Source organism: Trematomus bernacchii, unplaced genomic scaffold (assembly GCF_902827165.1).
Source record: "Trematomus bernacchii unplaced genomic scaffold, fTreBer1.1, whole genome shotgun sequence".
Taxonomy (NCBI): Eukaryota; Metazoa; Chordata; class Actinopteri; order Perciformes; family Nototheniidae; genus Trematomus; species Trematomus bernacchii.
In genome coordinates this window covers 8,137,807-8,159,250 of record NW_022987513.1, presented here as the reverse complement: position 1 = coordinate 8,159,250, position 21,444 = coordinate 8,137,807, and the positions used below count along the sequence as shown (strand labels likewise).

The following is a 21,444-nucleotide window of genomic DNA, read 5'->3' as shown; positions in this document are numbered from 1 at the left end:
TTTCAGTTTAAATAAGTTTAGTGAACATTTTTGAAACCATGGTTGCACTATGATTTGTTAAATGCAGGTGGCTTTTACACTTCCCCCCCAAAAAAGAATTAGTTAGTTATGTTATTTAAGTTTAGTCGAATGTCTTTTATCCCGTTAAAATTACCGTTTGAAAGAAATTGGACGATACGGAGCCCTCTATAGTCCTGGAACACAGAGTTCCGTACTAACAAAGCCCTCAGACAACCCTCAGTGTCCCACCATGCAACACTGAGCTAGCAGCTAACCACCACATTTGACCCTGTGTGTGCCATGAGATGAATTAGACATCCGGGCTGTGTGTATGGAAGATGGCGACACTTATCCTCCCTGGTGAATGGATCAAAAACTGGGAAAAATCTGGAAAACACGAGTTGTGAGTATAGCTGAACTTCAACACAGTGCCAGGGGTTACCGTGGGTTAATAGCAGCTGACTGATATAAACCAACTAATAAAAAATGCGTAGCTAATATTGCAGTTGAGGCCAATCTTCTAAGTGTGGTCTGGGGCTAACAGAAGCGTTAACGTTAGCAAGCTAAAAAAAAAACATTTCAAGTGGCTTGCTAACGTATATCCACGTCGCTATTTTGAAAATATTCGGATATTCTAAATATTTGCAACTAGACAGTATATACCCTTTTCTTGAAATTTAACTAGCTAACGTTACCTGCATGCTAGCAATTTTGCTAGCTTACGCTCTTGATTTGTAAACACTGGCTACCAACGCTAAGCTAGTTAGCACCAATGTAGCACACTCCCCAACTGCTTCGATAGATTCAGGATTTGTAATTGCATTGCATTTGATGCCAACAGTCATGTAGTTACTTTGCGTCATTTCCCAACACACAACAGAGAACAGGTGGCGGATAAACACTTTATAGCCAGAGTTGTGCACAGTAACAGTAATGTTATAGTAATCAAGTGGAGGGAAACGACTAATCTTGACATAACGCTATAGCAGTTAGCGAGCGTTAGCTGCAACATTAGCAACGGTGTCTGATGTCTTGTTGGATGTTGTTTTGCATATGCATGGCAACATGAAAACTAAATATGACATTTCATGTTTTTATTCGAACTTCTGTTCAGAAAGACTCTGCTCACACTTAACCTTGTTGGCTAACGTTTACTTTAATATAGATCTATAATTGTGTACCCCATCAGTTAGCTTACGTATTGACCATGGTATGACGTTAGCTAACTCAAATGTCGATACAAAGTTATGCAATTTGTGCTAACCATCAGCCAGCATTAACTTTATGGGCACAGCGGGAAAACCACCAACCCATCCTAAGGCAGCACCATGGATGCTCGCCCTAACAACACCTGGCAATCAAAACTTGTGAGAAAATTGTCCTGTAGCTATATGATTGTGCTATAAGGGAAAAGGTCGCCCTAAAGACTTTCTCTATTTTTCTTGAGCTAATCTTTAATGTAAAGGCGGAGACACTAAAGGTGCCTATCCACAGTGCAACCTACTATAAGTTGTAGGCCTTGAATATTTAAGTAGGGCCTGCAGTAGGATGCACCAACTCAAACTACTCAATTGTTAGTCGTGTATCTAACAATTGTGTATTTAGCAATTCATTTGGATACTTTATTGAGATATGCAACAAATAATCAATTGTAAAGCATACGAATTGAGAAAAAACAAAACACGTTTTCAAACAATGTACAATATTCTCCCTCATGCACATTCTCAGCTGCTGGGCAGAGCTGAGATGCACCTGTAAAGTAATCCAGTAGCCACAACACATGCTTAATAAATGTTATGTTGAGGAAATACTTTTTACCTTCATATAAAACTATTAAATAATTTCACAATAAGTGTGTGTCTATTTGAGCACCTCTGTTTTAAATCCTCAAGTTGGAGGGTCATGGTTAAAGGTCCCATGTCAGCAAAGCCCCACAGATTTAATTATATACATTGTGTTAACTAAAGGAAGATTCAATGGCTATGGTTTGTCATGTCTGTGTTATCTAACTGACCAGAATTTTTTCTTTCTTTTTCTTTCATAGTGTACAACTCTGCAAAGACCTTACAGAGAAAACAGACCATGGAAGTGAGGTTAGAGGTAAGTTGAAAATGACCTCAATTCTGTAACACACTTGTTTTTAGTTTGTCTTTCAATGTATCTTAACGTCCCTGTTTTAAAGACACTCACACTCATGGAAATGGTGGTACTTTGATTTGGAAAACAAATAATTTAAACAAATGCGTTTAAAGGTGGGGTAGGTAATTTTGGAGAAACCAGCTCGAGTGCGCTAGAATTTGAAAATACACAGCCGGAAGAAATCTGCTACTTCCTACAGAGCCCCTCCTACAACACACACGAACGTGCACATGACCAATGAGGGCACGAGATAAGTTTGTGCACAGATGGAAGGCTGACAGGCAGGTAGGCCATCCAGTTATTTTAGCCGGGCCGGCTAAAATGATTGGTCGTACTTTTTACAGTACTACGGCTTCCACAGATGACATTTTTTTATGGATTTTTTTGTCAAAGCACTTAAGATATTCATTGCTATCGGGATGTTAAGAGCATTCCATGGAATATAACAAAAAGTGTATCTTGAGCCGGTTTCTCAAACTCACCTACCCCACCTTTAAGTTAAACATAAAATATATAAAAGAACATTTGAAATATAACCTTTGTAATAAATGTAAGGTTGGAATGTATATGTTGGAAAAGGCTGTGATGAAAGTAGATATGTATGGATCTAATGATGCAAAAATATCTGCAATCTGTAAATGAGCACAACTTTGTTCATTATAATCACAGGCCGTTTTTTTGTGTCCGAGGGAAACCTTAAATCATTTATCACCCTAATTAGGTACAAGAAAATCTCCTATAAAGAATATTCTCTTCCATTAAATAATTATTTATAGCAGTGATAAATGCCTTCAAAAGCCTGGTAGTTTGGCAGTTTTTCCTAAGAACTTTAGTTTCCCTATACATTGCTAATACACAACACATTATTTTATTTTCCAGTTTCTAAAAATACTGCACCGTTGCAGATACCTTTTTTAAAATATCATTACATTACTATAATATATTGTTATGTCATAGTATAATATTATATTATGCAATTACAGTCAAGCTGTGACTTTCAGATTTGTTGTTGTTGAATGACACCACACCACATCTTTGTTCTTGCACAACTATACACTTAAGCGTTAATGCAAACTGTTTTAAATAAGTCATCATAATGCAGGCACACATGAAAATGAAGTTGTTTTACAAAGCATTTGTTATGAAAACCTATCCATGGCAATGCAAATCTGTTCTCTACTGCCTTTCTGTTAAAGGACGATGCTTCAGTGACATTCAAATGTTTTGGCTTGACTTGCAAAGATGAACAAATTCAGCGTCTATTTTTACCTAGCTACAACAGACCTATCCACTTATATTTGATATCAAAGAGTGTTTTCCTGTCAGATCTGTCGACTCAGTTTAAGATGAACTGTGTCTGGTCTGTTTCCCCCGCAGACATACAGGCTGCCTTATACGAGCTCTCCTGGCAGGTTGTACAGGGGAACCTGAAGTTGGATCTTGCAACCAGCGTCCTTGGGGAGATGATGGTACAAATGCTTTTTTTGTTTCAGTGTTAAAACAATGTCAAACGCACAGAATTATCTACGCTGTTATTTGAAGACACACAGCTTTTCTTCCTTGTTCATATCTTGCTTTTATTCCATCTTAATTATTCCCTGCATGCGTATAACATTTTATTACTTTTTTTTTTTCAGGAACTCCGAGATGACATGCCATCAATTTTAGCAGATGTTTTCAGCATACTAGGTACATCCAGGTTTTTATTTTAAAAATTGAATTATTCTGAAGTACTGCATTACACTTAAGTCTAAAGTAGTATGAATAATAAAAAAGTTATTAATGTTGCAAACTTGTCAGACTCGTCTTAATGTTTTTCTTAATTATATTCTTCACAGATTTAGAGACTAGTGCACTGGAAGAAAAAATCAAACGTGAACATTACACGTCACTTGTGGGAGCATGTTTGGTAAGAATAACATCCAATGTTTTAATATATTTGACACTTCATGGACTAGAATACTAGACTACCTGAAAAAAATGGTATGATCAAAATACGAGGGCTTGTATGATTATGCATTTCTCTTCATTGGCACTGTTGCAACAAAGTTACACACTGAATGGGTTATAGTTTAATTTGTATTTAGAATGAAGACCATAACACTTCATAGGGATTGTGATCTCATTTTACCCAGGTGCGTAATGAGACTGCCTGATTAAATAACAACTAAAACAAATAAATAAGCAACTTGATATCTTTTTATTTCAGTTTTTTGTTCCGGAGGTCATCCTGAAAGAGAGGCTGGATCCAGAAACCCTTGAATCTCTGGGACTTATAAAACAAGCTCATCAGTTCAACCAGAAGATTGTTAAAATCAAGACTAAACTATTGTGAGTCGAGTGCACCATTAAGTACAGATGCTGACATGCGTACATACAAAATGTGCTTTTCAATTTTTTTGTTAAACCTGTGTTTCTTCTCTCATCAGTTACAAGCAACAGAAGTTTAACTTGCTACGGGAGGAGAACGAGGGCTACGCTAAACTAATCACCGAGCTCGGCCAAGACCTCTCGGGCAGCATCACCAGCCACCTCGTCCTGGAGAGCATCAAGTCCCTCATAGGTATCTGGCCTGTCTCTTTCAGGATGACTTCATTGACTGTGGTTCTACTTTGTCTTGATTGATTTGAATCTCTTTCCCTCTGATCACTTAGATTGAACTTTGACTCCGATATGGCAGTGTGTTGCATGGCATGGCACCTGTTTTTTCACAGAGATTTCACTCCCGATTTCACTCCCGCCAAGAAAAAGCTGATACTCCCTCTTATACTTTAGATTTGGAGGACTCTGGCCTCAGAAGCACAGAGGACAACATAATAACCTGTTTTCCTTTTGAAGCCCCACGTGACTCCACTGTTCACTGTTTTCTGATGGATCTGTTTTTTTTCCCTGCAGGATGTTTCAACCTGGACCCTAATCGTGTCCTGGACATAATCCTAGAGGTGTACGAGAGCCGATCTGACCAAGATGAGTTCTTCCTGTCTCTCATCAAGTCCTACATGTGTGAGCCACTCACCCTTTGCCACATCCTGGGCTTCAAGTTCAAATTTTACCAGGTAAGAATTACAAGAATGTGTTAATAAATGTACTGTGCTCTACTGGGCTAGAATGTGCTCAATAGCATAAAATGCCTCATATTTATTTTCTCGTCTGTTTTTGTCTTTCCAAACAATGCCAAACAATAATAATCATTGCATTAGTCCAATTTCTTTAAAAAAAAACTTGTATTAGATTTTCTAATGGTAATAATGAATTGTATTTTGTCTTTATTCAGGAGCCCAATGAGGAAACCCCAAAGTCACTTTATCACATTGCTGCTGCTCTGCTTCACCATAACCTGATAGAGCTGGAAGATCTCTACGTACATGTAAGAAAGAGGAGCAGATACTCGTCACATTAGTCATTAAGAAAACCAAGTTTATATATGTAGAACTAATTTGTTTTTTTACTGACATATTTGGTCTTTCGTTGCCTCTCTTGTCATTCTAGCTTATGCCAGTAGATGCCACCATCGTAGAGGAACACAAACGGGATATCACAGAGGCCAAACAGATTGCCCGCAAGCTGGTCATGGTGGTGTTGCCCTCTGAGAAAAGTGAAGACAAGGACAAGGAGAAAGAAAAGGAGGAGGAGAAGAATGACAAGGTATCAAAGCATGTGTGAAAATATAAGCCTGTTCTGGAGGAATGGATGGATATTTAGTGCCTCTGCTGTGGCTGCTTTACTTATTGTTAATCTTTGACATTAAAAAGTACAAAGGCACTCAGTTGCTGCTCTTTTTCTGTGCTCACAGCCCCCTGATAACCAGAAGCTCGGTCTGCTTGAGGCGCTTCTCAGGATTGGAGACTGGCACCACGCCCAGAGTATTATGGACCAGATGCCGTCCTTCTACGCTACATCTCACAAAGCCATCGCGCTGGCACTCTGCCAGCTTGTGCACCTGACTGTGGACCCTCTTTACAGGAGGTACTGACTTTTCTTTTCATATTTCACCTGTGTGTTGTCTGACCAGAAAGCATGCACAATTACCTCTTGTCACTAGCTGGAGCTGTCATCTTCAACTTCTACCAATGCCAACATTTTATGAATGCAAATAAGAAAGCTACGAAAAGAAAATGCAGGCTCTGACAAACAGGTCTGTTCTTCGCAGGTCGGGCCTCCCTAAAGGGGCAAAGGGGCGTGTAATTCACCCACTGAGGAACAAGCGGGCCCCTCGGCCTGCAGAGAACTTCGAGGACCTGCGCAGGGACACATTCAGCATGATGTGCTACCTGGGCCCGCACCTCTCCCACGACGCTATCCTCTTCGCCAAGATCGTGCGTCTGGGCAAGGGCTTCATGAAGGAGGTACATAAGTGTCACCACAAAAATGTTACATCTGCACGCAAGCCTACATCTCCTTTTTCCAAAACTCATATTCGGTGTTGTTTTCTTCCCAGTACCAAAGTGAAAACAGACCTGATGGCCGAGAGAAAATGGTAGGTAGAAAACCAATATCGGACTAACTCTGCTACAAAAAGAGAACTGTAGATACGCATTATAATATATGCACACATGGATGTGACAGGTGGTCATTTTGACTGTAAGGACCCAATTAATGTTTACTTTTTGCCCTTTTGCAGGAAACTCTATTGAGTTGTTTCCTGTGCATTGCAGACCAGGTGCTACTCCCTTCTCTTTCTCTGATGGAGTGTAATGCTTGCATGTCTGAGGAAGTGTGGGGTCTCTTCAAACTCTTTCCCTACCAGCACAGGTGAGACACACACACACACTCACACACACACACAGACTCACACACTCTCACTCTGCATGTGGCTCTGTTTAATTAAGCTGTCGGATAGTAAACCCTCAGGCACCGCTCCAGGATGCTGTTTACTAGCTGGCAAGGAAAGAGTAGGGCACACAATCACACTGAGCTCATCAAGCCATGCTTCATAGTTTGAAATGTGTGTTGTTTAGCAGACCATCTTTCCTGCTCTCGCACAATGTTAGAATTTTTTTTTGGAATTCTAAATACCTTAGTACATCACTGATGGGCAATCCACAATCAAAAAGGTTAAGCTTTCTTTTAGTTTTCTGTGTCATTTTGTCACAGCTAGTAACATGATTATTTACTAATTACAGCAGCACTTTGTAGATTATACAAGACCATGTCAATGCTGTCAAAGCAAGGGTTTATTGTTAAGTTAAACTGGACATGTAGTGCAGTTAATCCTCGAGCAGTGTATTATCCAGTGGTTTTCTCTTTGTGCTGAATTTGAATGCATCTCGCTTTTTAATTCCTTTACATCGCCTTTCTCAAAATATGACACACAGCGAGTTTTTTATTTAACTGACTGCAAATGAGGTGGAAATGAACATGCCAGCTGCCATGAAGAAAGTCTGTGGATGTATTATACTGCAAAGTGCCTTATTCTGGCCAGCCTGCCTGTGTTTCTGAATGCTTTAGAGCCAGACCTTCTGTTTATTGTGCTTCCTCTATCTTTGCTCAGGTACCGGTTATATGGACAGTGGAAGAATGAGACGTACACAAGCCACCCACTGTTGGTTAAAGTCAAAGCTACGACTGTGGAAAGGGCCAAATACATCATGAAGTAAGTTGTTTTGCAGATCCCAGTGTACCATTATTGATCCATCGTCTGTCTTTGTGTAGCTTCGGTTATCTTTTGCTGTGTCTCCAATCCAAACACGGGGCTGTGTGCTTCCCATTTTGTGTCTGGTTGTTTAAAATATGTAGCTATTAGTTTCCCCAGCTGTCCTGCTCTGTTCAGCAGACCGGTGCTTTACTTGGAAAAGAGAAAGTAAACCTTGAATTTATGGGCCGCCTTTCCTATCCATTCAATTTGCTGGTCCTCGCATAGTGACACATTTTGGACAATAAATTCAGCTCTCAAAACAACACTATCAGCAGAAATTCGCTATCATCAGTACATCAAGACCATTCCTTCATTGTTGTTGTTTTCTAGTCCTTCTGTGGGGCAGCCACTGAATTTGCCAGATCATTCTACTTGCAGACAATTTAGCAGCAAATAGCAAAACTATTAATATCATATTGAAATTCTTAAATAACCTAATTAAATCAAAAGTCACTCAATTGGTTTGACTTGATTGAATAGTAAAGACATGTCTTAATGAACCACCAGACACAGAGACAGTATCATCTCCATAAGTCCATTAAACACCCGAGCTTGCACTATTTGTAATGTTGTTTTTTTATATTAATTTAGTTATGTCTTGTAAATTGCTGATGATACTGTTGAGGAACCTGTGATCGAAGTTTTCATACATGACATAATTAGACCCTAGTTTTGTATATGTTATGACAATAAGCCTTTGAATCTAATGTTTTTTTTCACCATCCCTCCTAAGCTAAGATGTATACAAAATAACAGTTTAGTCAAACAACACACAGACACAAAAATGTGACTTGCAAAACGGTGTTTCTGTGCTGGTGAAGTTATTATTCTAACACTGTTCTGCCTTTGAAGAAATCAGTGACTTTTATCTTCAACTGACAACCATAACCGCATTTCCCAATTGCTGTGAAGCTCACAGAAGTGACTGTCTTGGCTAACGGCGCTTTCTGCATCGTCTTGTTTTTAATCTCCTGTTTCTCTACTTGTTTTTTTCTCCCCAGGCGTTTGACCAAAGAGAATGTGAAACAATCTGGAAGGCAGATTGGAAAGCTGAGCCATAGCAATCCCACCATCCTCTTTGATTATGTGAGTTTATTTTTCTATGCCTTGTCTATTTAAGTAGCATTTAGAATAAACACCATACGAAGACAGATTTAGCCACAAATAATCAGTGTTTAACAGCATGTGCTCCGTATAGCTAATGCATTTTCTGGTTATATATCAAGCTGAATGAATCAAAAATAAATGACTATAATATTATTAAGTGTCCATCAATGTCCAATTGTATTTGTAGAAGTTCTAAAAAATGCAATTACAATATTGAAGATGCACAAATGAACATTGTTTTAATATAAATAATCTTGGCGAATGCAGAATTCGTAGGACAATTTAGATTGGTCGATCTTTTTGACCGCATCCGCGACCAACTTGAGCAGTTATTCCTAACACGACTCCCCAGAAATGGTCTTTTCTACCCTGATCTGTGGATGCACATGAACTAAAAGGATGCGCAGATGTGTTTGGCCTCTCAGTCACGTAAAGGGATAGTGTCTGTTGTAATGTGTTCCCCTGTAGTTATTGATGTGTTCTCCTCTCTGTCCATCAGATGCTGTCTCAGATTCAATGGTACGACAACCTCATCGTTCCAGTGGTGGACTCCTTGAAATACCTCACATCCCTCAACTACGATGTCTTGGCCTGTATCCTACTCTATATTTCTCTGTGTGTGTGTGTTGTTGGAGGCAGTGGGATGTTATTGTGAAGGTCTTCTTTCCATTTTCTACGTTGTTTTACTTAACTCTGCCTTAAGATTGCATCATTGAGGCTCTGGCTAATCCTGAGAAAGAGAAGATGAAGCACGACGACACCACAATCTCCTCGTGGCTTCAGAGTAAGTGGCTTCACACTTACTGTCCAGCAGTCACATCATGTATTTGCTTACAGAGGAGAGAATCTGACGTACACCTCTTTGTCTTTTTAACCCAGGCTTGGCAAGTCTGTGTGGAGCCGTGTTCAGAAAATACCCGATTGAGTTGGCTGGCCTTCTTCAGTATGTCACCAATCAGCTGAAAGCAGGGAAGAGGTAAGAAGCTCCAAACGATAAATGGATGGTTTGCATTGGTTTTATATTATACCTTTGTGTTGGAAAGAGTCCAAGGTGGTTTTATATACCCATGCCTGACTATTGCTTCAATACGTCCCTCGTCTTTCTGCAGTTTTGACCTGTTGATTCTGAAAGAGGTGGTGCAGAAAATGGCTGGCATCGAGATCACAGACGAGATGACCTCAGAGCAGTTAGAGGCCATGACCGGAGGGGAGCAACTCAAAGCTGAGGTAAATGGACTCAACTGCAGTTATCATATCTTGATGCAGTCTCCTGAGCAAGACATGTATGAATTATAGTGCTGAACCTAAGCTCACATCGTTTATGTCTCCGTCAACAGGGTGGCTACTTTGGTCAGATCAGGAACACTAAGAAGTCGTCACAGCGTCTGAAGGATGCGCTGCTGGACCACGAGTTGGCCCTGCCTCTTTGTTTACTCATGGCCCAGCAGCGAAATGGTGTGGTTTTCTTAGAGAGTGGCGAGAAACATCTTAAACTTGTTGGCCACCTCTATGACCAGGTATGCAACCTTCTCTCAATATATTAATGTCATTTTCTATGTTTTTCTTCCTAAACAATGAAATGTTCCTGAATTCACACTCCACCAGCCTCTTATCAGAACAATCTCTTTCTCTCCTGATTGTATTCTCTGTATTCCTGCAGTGTCATGACACGTTGGTGCAGTTTGGTGGCTTTCTGGCCTCCAACCTGAGCACTGAGGACTACATCAAGCGGGTTCCCTCCATTGACATCCTTTGTAACCAGTTCCACACTCCCCATGACGCTGCCTTCTTCCTGTCTCGACCAATGTACGCCCATCAGATTCTGGTGAGTGAAACACTGCGTCAGAGCCCGGTTGTGCATTTCGTCACGTTTCTGATATTGAGATGTATTGTTAATATTCAAGACAATGATCAGGTATTCATGTTGGTTAGATTTTAAATGTGGATTTTCTGATTTGACTTTGGCTATTCAACTCCCTTAAGGCTGATCCCTTTCTCAAGATTTCAAGGGTTGATGTCATGAAAAACTTGGGTCACAGTTTCTTCAAGGAGCAAAGGTTCCTTTGAAGAGCAAAACGCACATTACCACATTAAAAACAGGGCATACAAATGTTTTAAAGACTCAAAGCCAAAGAAAAAGAATTGGGGAGATTGGGAGTTTTTACATGTTTTGGATAATTGCCAGTACTTAACTGTATCACTTAACCCTTTGTTTCAAATCAAGACAAGCACAAGTTTATTGATTTGGAGAAAATTGAGCCCTCATTTGAAGCTCTCTCCACACAGTCTAAATACGACGAGCTGAAGAAAGCAGAGAAGGGTAACCGCCAGCAGCAGAAGGTCCACAAGTACGTGGCAGCGTGTGAGACGGTGATGACTCCGGTGCATGAGGCCGTAATGTCCCTCCATCCGGCCAGGGTCTGGGACGACATCCGCCCTCAGTTCTACGCCACCTTCTGGTCCCTCACCATGTACGACCTGGCCGTGCCACATTCTGCCTACGACCGCGAGGTCAACAAGCTCAAGGTCCAGATCAAGGCCATTGAGGACAACTCCGAGATAGTGAGTACTTCAGACACAGCTGTTTCTAAAAGGCAACACAAATCATTCAATGCAAAAGAGTGCAAGATTCAGTGATTGTATAAGAAATGTAAAATATTCTGACAATTGCATGTCGCTGTCAATGTATTTATTGTGTGAATATTCTTTCATCCCAACGTAGCCCATGAATAAGAAAAAGAAGGAGAAGGAACGCTGCACCGCCCTGCAGGAGAAACTGCAGGAGGAGGAGAAGAAGCAGCTGGAGCACGTCCAAAGGGTTCTGCACCGCCTCAAGCTGGAGAAAGACAACTGGTTGTTGGCCAGTAAGTATTCTGGTTTTGCTGCCAATGACACAATTGATGCATCTTACTCTGCGTATGGACCGTCTTCCACAATACTGTGAAGAAGACGGTCCTTCAATAAGAGTATGATTAGTCTTTGAAGTGCATTTATACACCTTAACACACATTCAGCCACATTAATTACAATGCGCAGGTCCGGTTCCTCCCGAAAAAAATATACAGCAATTAAATGAATGGAATTTAAAAGAATACTTCACCCACAAAATGACAATTTGTTTATCAATTACTCGTGTTACCTTAAATTTGTACAAAAATGTGCTCACTACTTACTGAACACATACATTTTGTTTGTAAACGGATGTTCTGATATAGTTTTGCAATTCATCAAGAATTTTCTCCGTTTTTGTACTCATCATTCACCTTGGAGGCATGCAAGAAAAACAAAGTTTCCAAGAATTCAAAGTAACAAAGGGTGAGTAATTAATGTAAAAATGGTCATTTTGTGGGGGAAGTATTGCTTTAAGCTTCCAGAAGGACAGAACCAATGGCTAAAACATGTGGTTGTGCACAATGTTCATATATTTTACAAGCAAGAGAAGTTCAGTTACAGTCCAGACACAATAAGACTATTAATGTAGTTAAGGGACATCGAGGCAAGGCTGGTCATGTCATTGCCATGATCACAGTGCCGGTGTAGGGGGTGAAACAAATGTCTGCATTTAAATAACCCATCTGTCTCTGTTATTAATACAACTTTAAATTCTTACTGACAGAGTCCACAAAGAACGAGACCATAACAAAGTTCCTGCAGCTCTGCCTGTTCCCGCGCTGCATCTTCTCCTCCATCGACGCCGTGTACTGCGCCCGCTTCGTGGAGCTGGTCCACCAGCAGAAGACGCCCAACTTCTGCACCCTCCTGTGCTACGACAGGGTAAGACGCGCATATATATCTCCGTCTTACAATGAATGCAACTACAATTTATTTTCAAAGCAGTCTTCCTCAATTAGAAAGGAACTAAATATTGACTATGTGGTTAATAAAAGGACTGTAATTTGTAAGTGTCAATACTCTGATACTCAATACTTAGTGGTTTAACAACCCTAATAAAAGCCTAAAAGGGACCTTCAATAGCTGCTCGATCCTTAAGACTATTTGTGTAACATTCAGTCAGACAGACTCCCAAGGAGTGCAGCTCTAGGATATTGAACATCACATCTTTGAGTTACTATCTGGCAAAATATATGCAGACTTTGTGGCTTTTTTTGTATGCAACTCATTTGAAAGATGTTATTTATACCTTGTTTTGAAAGCGTACGCACGACATTGTGTCCCCCTGCAGGTGTTCTCCGCCATCATTTACACTGTGGCCAGCTGTACGGAGAACGAGTCTCACCGCTACGGACGCTTCCTCTGCTGCATGCTGGAGACGGTGACCCGTTGGCATAGCGACCGTGCGATCTATGAGAAGGTGTGCATCTCTTCCTGTTCTCTACACCTGTCACTTGCATGCATTTTCTTTTGCACTTTTCCTGGCCCATTCCAATATTTGGAAAGTCTGCCTATACCTTTTTCTCTTATCTTGACCCATAGTTTGTTTACTAATAAATGGTTTATATTCTCTTCTGTTATCAAAACCCTGTTTTTGAAGTTACTCGTGAGCTTGTTTTGAAATCCCAAGCTTTATATCTTCATTCATGCTACACAGCTTCTGCCATCACACGGCATGTGTCTAAAATCTGATATATCTGACCAGTGGCAGATCTATCGGTGCATCTCTACATGCAGCATTTAACGAAGAGCTGGGAAGTAACTTGTTTCTTGTTTTTGTGTGATCATAGGAGTGTGTAAACTACCCTGGCTTCCTGACCATCTTCAGAGCTACAGGCTTTGACGGCGGGAACAAAGCAGACCAATTGGATTATGAGAACTTCAGGCATGTGGTGCACAAATGGCACTACATGCTGACTAAAGTGAGCTGCTCTTCCTTTTTCAATATTTTTCTTCCATCTAGATATTGGCCGTTGAATTCCTATTGAAGGTGTGTTTTATGTTTAATCATGCTCCCTCTCTCTCCATCCAGGCCTCAGTTCACTGCCTGGAGACCGGAGACTACACCCACATCCGGAACATTCTCATCGTGCTCACCAAGATCCTGCCCTGCTACCCCAAAGTCCTGAACCTTGGGCAAGCGCTGGAATGCCGAGTCCACAAGATCTGCCTCGAGGAGAAGGACAAGAGGCCAGACCTCTATGCCTTAGCAATGGGGTAACACAGCGCTGTGTGCTGTTCAGCTCTCTGCGGAGCACTCTCTTTACTTTCTCTTTACTTCTTGAAGTTTTATGAAAGATATCTATCCGGAGACCTAGTGAGGATAGTGGTGACTGTAGCAAATGTTTGACTTTCATTATGTTAAGGGGTGGTCAGACAGTCTGTTGAAGTTTTTAACAATTAACAAGATGGCTGCCTATGTGTTATATTTTTGTCTCTTAGAGTGGACATGTTAGACCATTTTTCTACAGTCTATAGTTCAGCCTTTGAGTTTCGATCAACCGTTATAGGGCAAGCCACTGCAAATCAGTATAACTTGATATTCTTCGATCTTTATTACATAGATACTGATCACGATACCACGATGCAGGGATGGGGTGCCGGGCTTAGTTTCCTGATTATCCTTGTCTCTTTTAAAAAGGGTATCTCTTTGTATGTGTCAACTTTGGTGTGTGCATTGTGCAAACCCTTTATGCATCTTGCAGTTATTCAGGTCGCTTGAAAAGCCACAAGGCGCACATGGTCCCTGAGAACGAGTTTCACCACAAGGAGCAGCCGGCGCGCAGTGCCACCCCCGCCAGCCAGCAGAACGGCCCCGGCAGCACGGGCAAACCCGCCAGCGGGACCAGCAAGACCGATGAGGGGACGTCAGAGGACGGTGGTGAGTGACCAGAACATGGATGCAGCACATAACCATTGAATGAATTCACAAATAAGGGACCAGATAGCATTCGTGCCACATTCCTAATAATCATGCCAGTAAAATGAATAGCCTGTGTGCTCATACAGTTGTTGGTTTGATTCTGTGCAGAGCGGGGCAAGGATAAAGCTCAGGGCACAACAAAGCCAGTGAACAAAGCCAACAGTGCAGCAGCCAAAGTGACCACCAGCAACGGGAACGGTGCTCTCAACAGGTAGTTATCCCAAGAGCTGCTTTCACACTTAACTACCACAGTTTCTAAAAAGCATCAAACATACATTCAATAGTATCGCCTCTCTCTCTTGTTGTTTTGCCGGTCAGTCTGTTTATAATACTATATTAGGATCAGCAGAGTCTTGTATGCAACCTTTTGAATGATGCATTTTGAAAATTCATCCCTTTTGCAGCACCAAAGCTGTCAAAGAACGGGACGACAAAGAGAAGAGCGGCAAGGAGAAAAAGGAGAAAAAGGAAAAGACAGCAGGCAGCACTCCTGAGACAAAGGCAGAGAGCCGTCGGGAGAAGCTGAGAGACGAGAGGCCAGGGAAGGAGGAGCGACCAGCACGTGAGGGTAAGGAAAAGACCCCCAAGGCAGACAGGGAGAAAGTGAAGGCCGAGGAGAAGAGCAGCAAAGACGACAAGGCCAAAGCCGGCAACGGGGAGCCTGCGGAGCCATCCAGGGAGCGAGACGCCACCAAGGAGTCCAAGAGCAAGGAGAAAGGAGAGCGGAGCGCTGTGACCGCGACCATCAAGTCACCGATTCCCAGATCAGAGTCAGCCGAATCTGAGAGGGGTAAGGGGCCTCGCTGGTTATCAGTCCACACCTTTAACCCCTGTTGGACACTGTTGTTTTCTGTTGTGATACGACATAGAGTCTGATGCTCTGTCATCTCTTCACATTTCAGTCTGACAATGTACTCGCCCCTTACAACACTTCTGTCCGTCGCTGCTTTTTGTGAATGTTGAACGTGCAGCCCCATTAAAAACTATTTGTTTCTGTCTTTCTAGATCACAAAAGACGAAAGCTCGACAGTCACTCTTCTCCGTCCCACTCCTCGTCTGTTAAGGTTAGTATGGCTTGAGGAAGGCTGAGCCAGTTTCTTCTCTATCTGCCGGAGCGTTCCCTGCCGTTGCACATTCCAGCAGCCCCTGAAGATCACCGAGGAGAGTTGTCATGCAGGCATCGCATCTGGAACCCCAACCAAATCCATGGGAGTTGGAAAGCGTTCCATGGACATCAGCATAATATTTTGCAGAATTGGGAGAAAAAACCCCTCAAAGACTTAGCCAAGAGAATATTGTGTATATAGAGTATTTTCATATTGAAATATTTATCTATTTTTATATTAATGAAAGCAGTCAGTGTGCCTTGGGAAGAAAGAAGTTTTCTACGTGTTTCTATATTCCTCGTGGATTTTTTTTGTTGCTTTTTGAGAATAATATCCTGAAGTAAAATGGCTTGCCAAATCAAGAGCTCTTTCTCCAGTGGCTGCTTTTTTCGTTGTTTTTTTTAACATCAGAAGCAGAGTTCTACTACTTGAAATTGTGCCCAAGATTTCCCCCCCGTTTTTGCGAGCTGAGAAGATATCCTGGTTAAAGAGATGTAAAGTGTTTTACTATTGCCGCCGAAGTCCCTGGGTCCTGCGCAGAGTCGAAAGGTGTCCAGCAGTCACCTGATCGTCGGCCCCCCGTCTGTCCGTTTGTTAAAACGGCCTGCATGCTACCGCTTCACGTCCCACGACGTCCCCCAGTCAGAGGTGCCGGCCCCCACAACGCTGCCCCCACAGCCTCCAGCCGTCAGCAGCAACAGTCGCACTACCTCCTGGCAAGCCACCAGCTGCTGAGATCAACTGAGAAAATGAATGTCGCAGTTTTGAATGAGCCAAAAATGCAGCTGAAAGTAAGCCTGCCCCTACACACAGAGAGAGAGAGAGAGAGAGAGAGAGTGAGGGAAAGAGCGGGTGAAGCCTGAAGCGTCTGGAGCGTTGCCCAATCCGCTGGGAGCTTGTGATGATAGGTCTTTATTGTACCCTTCCACCAGAGAAATAGGCCCTGTGTCTTATCCATTCCTGAACTGTAAGTGACGGCAACAGTTACCTATGTAGGGATGCAGCCAAGCACATAGGAATTAAGTGATTTGTCGCACACACACAGGCACACACACAGGCACACACACAGACACACACACAGACACACACACAGACACACACACAGACACACACACACACGTTAATCACAGCACTTGCACTTTAGATGTATTGAACACCAGCTGCGCTGTAGACTTCTCTATACGATGCTGTCTGATATCACAGACCTGTCTGTAGTGCTATGGCTAGCAGTCATCTCATACATGCTCAGGGTTTTCTATTTTAAATATTGACATTCCAGATGTTGAGCTCATGAACTCTCCTTTATGTAATAACCTTGTCAAAGCCTTAGTCCTTGAAGGTCAGAGGTCAAGGGAGAAGTACGCTGTTGGTCCGGCCAACCCCCCCTGCCCCCTTCTTCCAACTCTCTACTGCTGTCTGACAACCTCCTTCCAAAACCCCCCCACCCCCCCACAGCTCATCTGTCATCTCCATTCATCCCCACAGGACAATAGCAACGAACCCAAGGACTCCACATCCAAGGTTTGCACCCACTCTGCACGTTCTTTACACTGTCTGTTTTCTGCTGCTGACCAAAATTCATTTCAAATGTCTTTTCTCCACCTCATGTTTTTGTATCCCCACTTTTTAAAAAGCACTGTATGGATTGATTCACATGTAAGCAATTTGTTGGTTGTAAAAACCAAATCAAGTAGTTAAGACTCCCACTTCACTACAAGCAAGCCCTTTCTAATATGACATATTATCATTTTATTGAGTAGCTTACCTTTAAGGTTCAAGATGAACTTTGACAGTTCAATAAAGCCAACTTAAACAATACAGAAAAACACCAGTTTTGTGTTTCTTCAGGTTGGTCACAATGTTGAACGTAATAGGGGTTTTGAAACTGACAAACAGAAAAGTAAGATTATTTTCTACCAAAAAGACCTAATATTTAGTAGACACAGTTGTGTTTTAACTTTTCTGAACATCTTTACTCCAAACTTTTTTCTGTTGGTCAGTGTCTATGTGAAATATGAATTCATGGTTTATTGTTGGACATTTTAAACTTTAAATCTTACAACATGACAAAAGTATTTCATTTTTCACTGAATGCTCTCCGTTATATCACAGTCACATTTATTGTTAGACATCACTTTATCACACATCAACATCTTTGCAACACGTTACTAAAACACAAACTGTACAGCTGTCTTTCATTATTTCGTCATTCATTATCATTACCCTGTTTTTTTTAAATATAGTATGATACATTATTGACAACTGTAAAAATATATTTCAACTTACTATCACCATGGATATTTAGTTTAGCTGTGAATTGATTCATCACGTATCCCCGGCCGAGTCCTGTTTCACAGTCACAGTGGAATTAATACACTTCTTTATAATTGTTAAATCCTTAGTTTGGACACATGTTGTGTTAAGGTGTATGCTTTAACAGCTTTATTTGTCCGATTTCTGTGTGAAACGTTGTCAGCTTGATCAATACTGTGTTTGCAAATGTATTTTAAATCTCGGTAATATATATATATATATATATATATATATATATGGTAGATATGTGCACGACAATATGTTACCAGTAAATATCTGGAACTGCTCAGATGAAATGGTCATCTCGCACTTGTTCTTGATTTGATGCCGGGTGTTTATTTGTAAACCATTAAGATGAAGTGGCATTTACACTCTGTATAAATGCACTCCTGACAATATAACAAATGTTTCATTCTTCTCGTTCTGTTCATATATAATTGCCTCCGCAGCACCACGCCAACTACAACTCAGTATCCCGGTCCAAGAGCAGAGAGAGGGAGACGGAGAAGAAAGAGTCAGACGGCACACAGGGCCGCTCCAAAGAGAAGAAGGAAGAGAAGGAGCGCAAAGAGAGGAAAAGAGTCAGTACTTGCAGCATCATCATCATCATCATCACGGCACCATGGGGACATGTTTTGGGGAAATGCCATCCTTTGGACCGTTTTATAATCTTCTAAAGCCATTGTTCAGAGAGGGTAGCGAGTAACGGTTTCATACAGCCTATGGTCAGGATGTCTTGTCCCCATCACTAATGTCCTGGTGTTTCTCTTTTAGGACCATCTTATCAATGAGCGAGAGCCGAGCCTAGAGTCCAAGCGCAGAAAGGACGAGAACGGAACAAGTATGTTTTCTTTTTGGACAAATCGGATGTAAACATTCGCCAGGCAAGTTCAGTTTAACAAAACTAACTCAATCTTCTCGTTTCAGATTCCTCCAAGAACAGCAAGAGTGAGAGTCCTTCCTGCGACTCCCCGCTGTCCACTGAAAAAGAGAAGACCAAAAGATCCAAATCTTCCAGCAAAGAGAAGACTGACTCTGTGAAACCTGAGCGGACATCCTCCGGAGGCAAGAAGGTGTGTGAAGTACATTATTATTGAAGACCCTGCAGTCCAATCGTCCCTCCTCTAGTCCACATGCATTCTTATAGCTTTTATTGTTCATGTAAATGAATGCTAATAATTCATGCAGCTTTATTTCCATTACTTCTGTTTTCAATTCATACTTTTCTTATTTAACAGGAGTCCAGGCACGATAAGGAGAAATCTGAAAAGAAGGAGAAGAGGGACAGCAGCGGGAAAGAAGAGAAAAAGCAATATCCTTAAACGTAAACCGCCATATATCATTATTGAGAGTTATTTGTTCTGTGTGAATGTTTTAAACTTAAAGGTATGGAGTCTTTTAAAATAGTATTTTTGTAACTTCACATGAACAGTTGGGGTTTCCTGTTTGTAATGTATATAGCTAGTTGTTTTGAACACAATGTAAACATTTGCGATTGAACATGTGTTAAGCACAGCCACTCGATGTGACACTAAAAGCATCCTGAGCAGTTACTGTTCGAGATGGCATCTCATGCTGAGTAGCATCGGGCAGCCTGCCGAGAGTACTGTGCAGAATCTGTGCACTTATCCTCGGCCTATAACCATTCCATTTTCCTAATTTGAGCTTTTAACTGGAGGCACAGCTCTGTCTGGCTGTTACCGCAGCCCGTCCTGATCCCACATGCAGTGTGAGGAGAAGCAACCGTGTCCCTCAGACTGTTGTTCAGCAGCCTGACTGCTTAAGGGCTCGACTTAGGTCTAGAACAAAGCTGATTTTTTTTTTTACCATCAAAAACACATTTCATTCTTTGGATTTATTTCCCTTAACTATCATACTCATAAATCCTCTGACAAGCACAGATAATGTGCACTGATCCATGGAGGTAAGACACATACACCGTCTTTGCACACAGCTCTCAATACGACCCCTCTCCGGTCAGTGTCTCACGTTGTCTCTCTCTGATCCCCAGCAGAACTGGAGAAGCTGTTTTTATCTGCGAGGCATCTGCAACACCCCCCCACCCCCGTGCTCTTGTTGGCTCGTACTCTCATTTCTGCCCGTGTTGTTTTGCTGTAAACTCCCAAGTGTTGTTAGCTGTAGTTATTTCAACTTACAGAGCACCTCATTTTGTTTCCATTTCAGTATAAAGTGAACCCGCTGAAATGTTTTTGTTTTTATTATTCAGTACGGGCACAATGTGCTGCTCTATCACAATGTTATTATTCTGAGTAGAAACATGGTTACTGTATGGAATGATCTCTGGGTCATGAATTCAATAATCTCATGCTTGAAATATGTGTATTTTTTTGTACGTTGTCAGGCTTTGCTTTTTGCTCGTTTTAATGGAGTTAACATGCTTTCCATACTCACTTACCTCATATCCTTTCGAGATACTTAGATATTTTTTATTTATTTATCTCCAACTTTTAATCCGAGTTAGAACATAGACGTAAGTGAGGAAAATGATACAAAGGACCAGTTTGTATATTGTGTACAATAATAAAGAGGATAACATGACATTCACATCATGTTATTTCTTCTTTTCTTTTCTTTTTTGATGTCCCTAAAGTCCTTTTGTGATTTTGTGTTAATCAGGTTTTTACATAATTTATAAAATGCCACTTCGACCTTGATTCAAATGTAGAGTTGTAAAGAAAAATCTGACAAAACAATTCTGACACTCTGTACTCCAAATGTTTCAAAATGTCTTTTGGAGATTTTATCTGCTGTACTCAATGAGTGTAAGCTTTTTTTAAAAACAATAAACGATAGTTTTCCTAGTGTGTCACTTTGATATTGTCTCCTTCCTTTCCCTTCTTCCTTCCACAAACAGATCAGTATCTAAAGAATATTTTCTCAGCGGCTGTAATGTCATGAAAACATTCATTGTGTAGTTTGCCAAAAATGTTAACAAAAACAAAAGGGAGAAAGACAACATAAAAATGATATAGTATATCTTGTCAAAAAAAGTAGAAAAATACAACATAGTATTTTGAAAATATAACAGGAAACGTAAAGTATAGTATGTCGAAAGAATCTGAAATAAACATAAAATGGTATGTCGAAAAAATATGTCAAAAAAAACACATAGTATAGCGTGCCGAAAATGTCAGAAAATTCAGCATGGTATAGTATTTTGAAAAAATCTTAAAAACCGAAGAAGCATACTATGTCGAACAATATTGACGAAAAGAAACAGTATAGACTATACTAAGTTTCTTTTCGTATAGTATTATGAAAAACGTCATTGTATATTATGTGGAAAATAACAGAAAACGAAATAGAGT

At 41.0% G+C, this 21,444-nt stretch overlaps 1 protein-coding gene across 6 annotated transcripts; it reads left to right on the top strand.

Annotated features, from left to right (window-relative positions):
* The first annotated feature begins 181 nt into the window (after positions 1-181).
* thoc2 (THO complex 2) lies at positions 182-20,951 on the top strand. Of its 6 annotated transcripts, none has more exons than XM_034153309.1 (40): positions 182-403; positions 2,045-2,100; positions 3,517-3,608; positions 3,777-3,828; positions 3,978-4,048; positions 4,349-4,470; positions 4,569-4,702; positions 5,035-5,195; positions 5,414-5,506; positions 5,629-5,784; positions 5,933-6,105; positions 6,290-6,485; positions 6,578-6,616; positions 6,761-6,891; positions 7,631-7,732; positions 8,776-8,860; positions 9,381-9,474; positions 9,585-9,665; positions 9,761-9,857; positions 9,991-10,108; positions 10,219-10,398; positions 10,542-10,706; positions 11,168-11,443; positions 11,604-11,745; positions 12,152-12,196; positions 12,498-12,655; positions 13,065-13,193; positions 13,564-13,695; positions 13,806-13,990; positions 14,479-14,654; positions 14,805-14,907; positions 15,101-15,486; positions 15,702-15,760; positions 17,288-17,323; positions 18,565-18,696; positions 18,890-18,956; positions 19,043-19,188; positions 19,354-19,427; positions 19,993-20,039; positions 20,130-20,951. In XM_034153309.1, the coding sequence occupies exons 1-39, from the start codon at positions 339-341 to the stop codon at positions 20,018-20,020; spliced, it is 4,737 nt and encodes a 1,578-aa protein (XP_034009200.1). In that variant the 5' UTR covers positions 182-338; the 3' UTR covers positions 20,021-20,039; positions 20,130-20,951. The 6 variants fall into 6 exon arrangements, with proteins under 6 accessions (XP_034009200.1, XP_034009208.1, XP_034009228.1 ...); XM_034153317.1 differs by having other exon boundaries at positions 20,127-20,951; XM_034153337.1 differs by lacking the exon at positions 12,152-12,196.
* The last annotated feature ends 493 nt before the right edge of the window (positions 20,952-21,444 follow it).

What these genes read in the sequence shown, in the direction of transcription:
- thoc2 (XM_034153309.1), top strand. Translation starts at nt 339, where the DNA reads ATGGCGACACTTATCCTCCCTGGTGAATGGATCAAAAACTGGGAAAAA. An exon ending in GGCACTACATGCTGACTAAA is followed by an intron (nt 13,696 to 13,805) that starts GTGAGCTGCTCT and finishes CTCTCCATCCAG; the next exon opens with GCCTCAGTTCACTGCCTGGA. An exon ending in AGCGCAAAGAGAGGAAAAGA is followed by an intron (nt 18,697 to 18,889) that starts GTCAGTACTTGC and finishes TTTCTCTTTTAG; the next exon opens with GACCATCTTATCAATGAGCG.